General features: G+C 45.3%; 1 protein-coding gene across 1 annotated transcript in view; it reads left to right on the top strand.

The window, feature by feature from the left end:
* Positions 1–1,502, top strand: part of ANKRD44 (ankyrin repeat domain 44) — a 73,740-nt gene that overhangs the window by 16,949 nt on the left and 55,289 nt on the right. The window contains 1 exon segment of the mRNA XM_031056000.1: positions 1,408–1,502. Within this exon segment, the coding sequence (XP_030911860.1) occupies positions 1,408–1,502 (95 nt within the window).

Below are 1,502 nucleotides of genomic sequence, written 5' to 3' on the forward strand. Positions count from 1 at the left end.
ACATTGAAATGACTCTTAAAATAGTAGGCCTAATAATTTAAAAAACAAAATCCTCTTGAGACATCAGCAGTCATATATCATTATTGGCGCTGTAAGAGATGCAGTGTCACTCACTGAACAAATCTGTTAGAGGAGAGTTTGTGACATGGCTGTAGAAAATGAAACTGCTGAGATCAGTTGAGGACAAAGACATAAAACTCCCAGTATGTATGTAGTGTTGATGCAGACTGCAGGCACTCTCCTGGGCCATTCTAGATATAGAAGTACTATGTAAACATACTGTATGCATTTGTTATTCATTAATAAAATTTTGGCTGGGCTTAACAGAAAACTTTGCAGTTTGTGGAAAAAGAATAAGGTACTATGTAGGACTAGGGCTCTCCCACATACCAGATGTGAGTTGTGTTTATCAGACAAGGCTGCTTGAAGGCTACGGTGTTCCAGTAGTTCCTCTGTATTTTGTTTCTTTGTGGGGAGAAAAAGGAAGAAGAAAAGAATTGTAATTTTGAGAAAAATTTGTAGTTTTTATCTGTCTTGTTTAATGGCATAGGCATGAGTAGAAGCAGAAATGAACTGATTGTGAGTTCTCCAGCAAGAGGGGCTCTCAAGAGAGAACAGTACATTTTCTCACTGGGAAATATTTACTTTTAACCAACAAAATTAACCTTAAAAGATGTTGTTTGGTCTCAGGCTGACAGAATGGATATTGCAGTCAAGACCCTTGGCCTATGCTTAGGCCTTGGGGAGGAAAGGAATGCTAGTGCTGAGCTGGGGACATCAGCATTCTCATGTTTTTGCATAGCTAAAGTTTTGTTTTCACACGTTCTTCTTTATTTTCTCCTTTTTCCTGTTTATAAATAAAACATGCAGCACTTTGCTGTTATTTTGACATGCATTTCATTTTGTGAATGGCCCCTGTAGCAGTGTGTGTTGAATTTGTGTGGCAAGGGTGTGGTAGCAGGGGTATCTTCTGTGAGAGCTGCTGGAAGCTTCTTCATGTCCAACAAAGCTAGTGCCAGGCTGCTTCAGGGTGTCCCGCTGCTGGCCAAGGCTGGGCCCATCACTGATGGCAGGACTGGCTCAGGTGAGCTCATTTCTTCACTGGAAGCACAGCTATGAGGTACTGATGGTTAATCAACCAAACAGGATGGGCTCTCTGCATAGGACATACTCAAAGCCACCTGACAACTTTTGGCTGTGAGGCCTTTTTACTGCTCTCAGTGACAGCAGAGGTGATGTGTGCTGGGCCATTTGAATGGACAGTGCCATTGCAGAAGCCTGGGAGGTGTTTGGGATGGCTGTTGTTCCCTGTGCCTCTGCTGGCCCTCCTCAGCTGTGTGCTGGAGCTGTTGGGGAAGCGCTGTGCGTTTGCTAGAGCTGAGGGCTGTGGCCGTGCTGCCCTTGCAGGAAGCCGTGCAGGTGCTCATCAAGCACTCGGCCGACGTCAACGCCCGGGACAAGAACTGGCAGACCCCGCTGCACGTGGCAGCCGCCCACAAGGC

This window comes from Geospiza fortis, unplaced genomic scaffold (genome assembly GCF_000277835.1).
Source record: "Geospiza fortis unplaced genomic scaffold, GeoFor_1.0 scaffold112, whole genome shotgun sequence".
NCBI classification, from domain to species: domain Eukaryota; kingdom Metazoa; phylum Chordata; class Aves; order Passeriformes; family Thraupidae; genus Geospiza; species Geospiza fortis.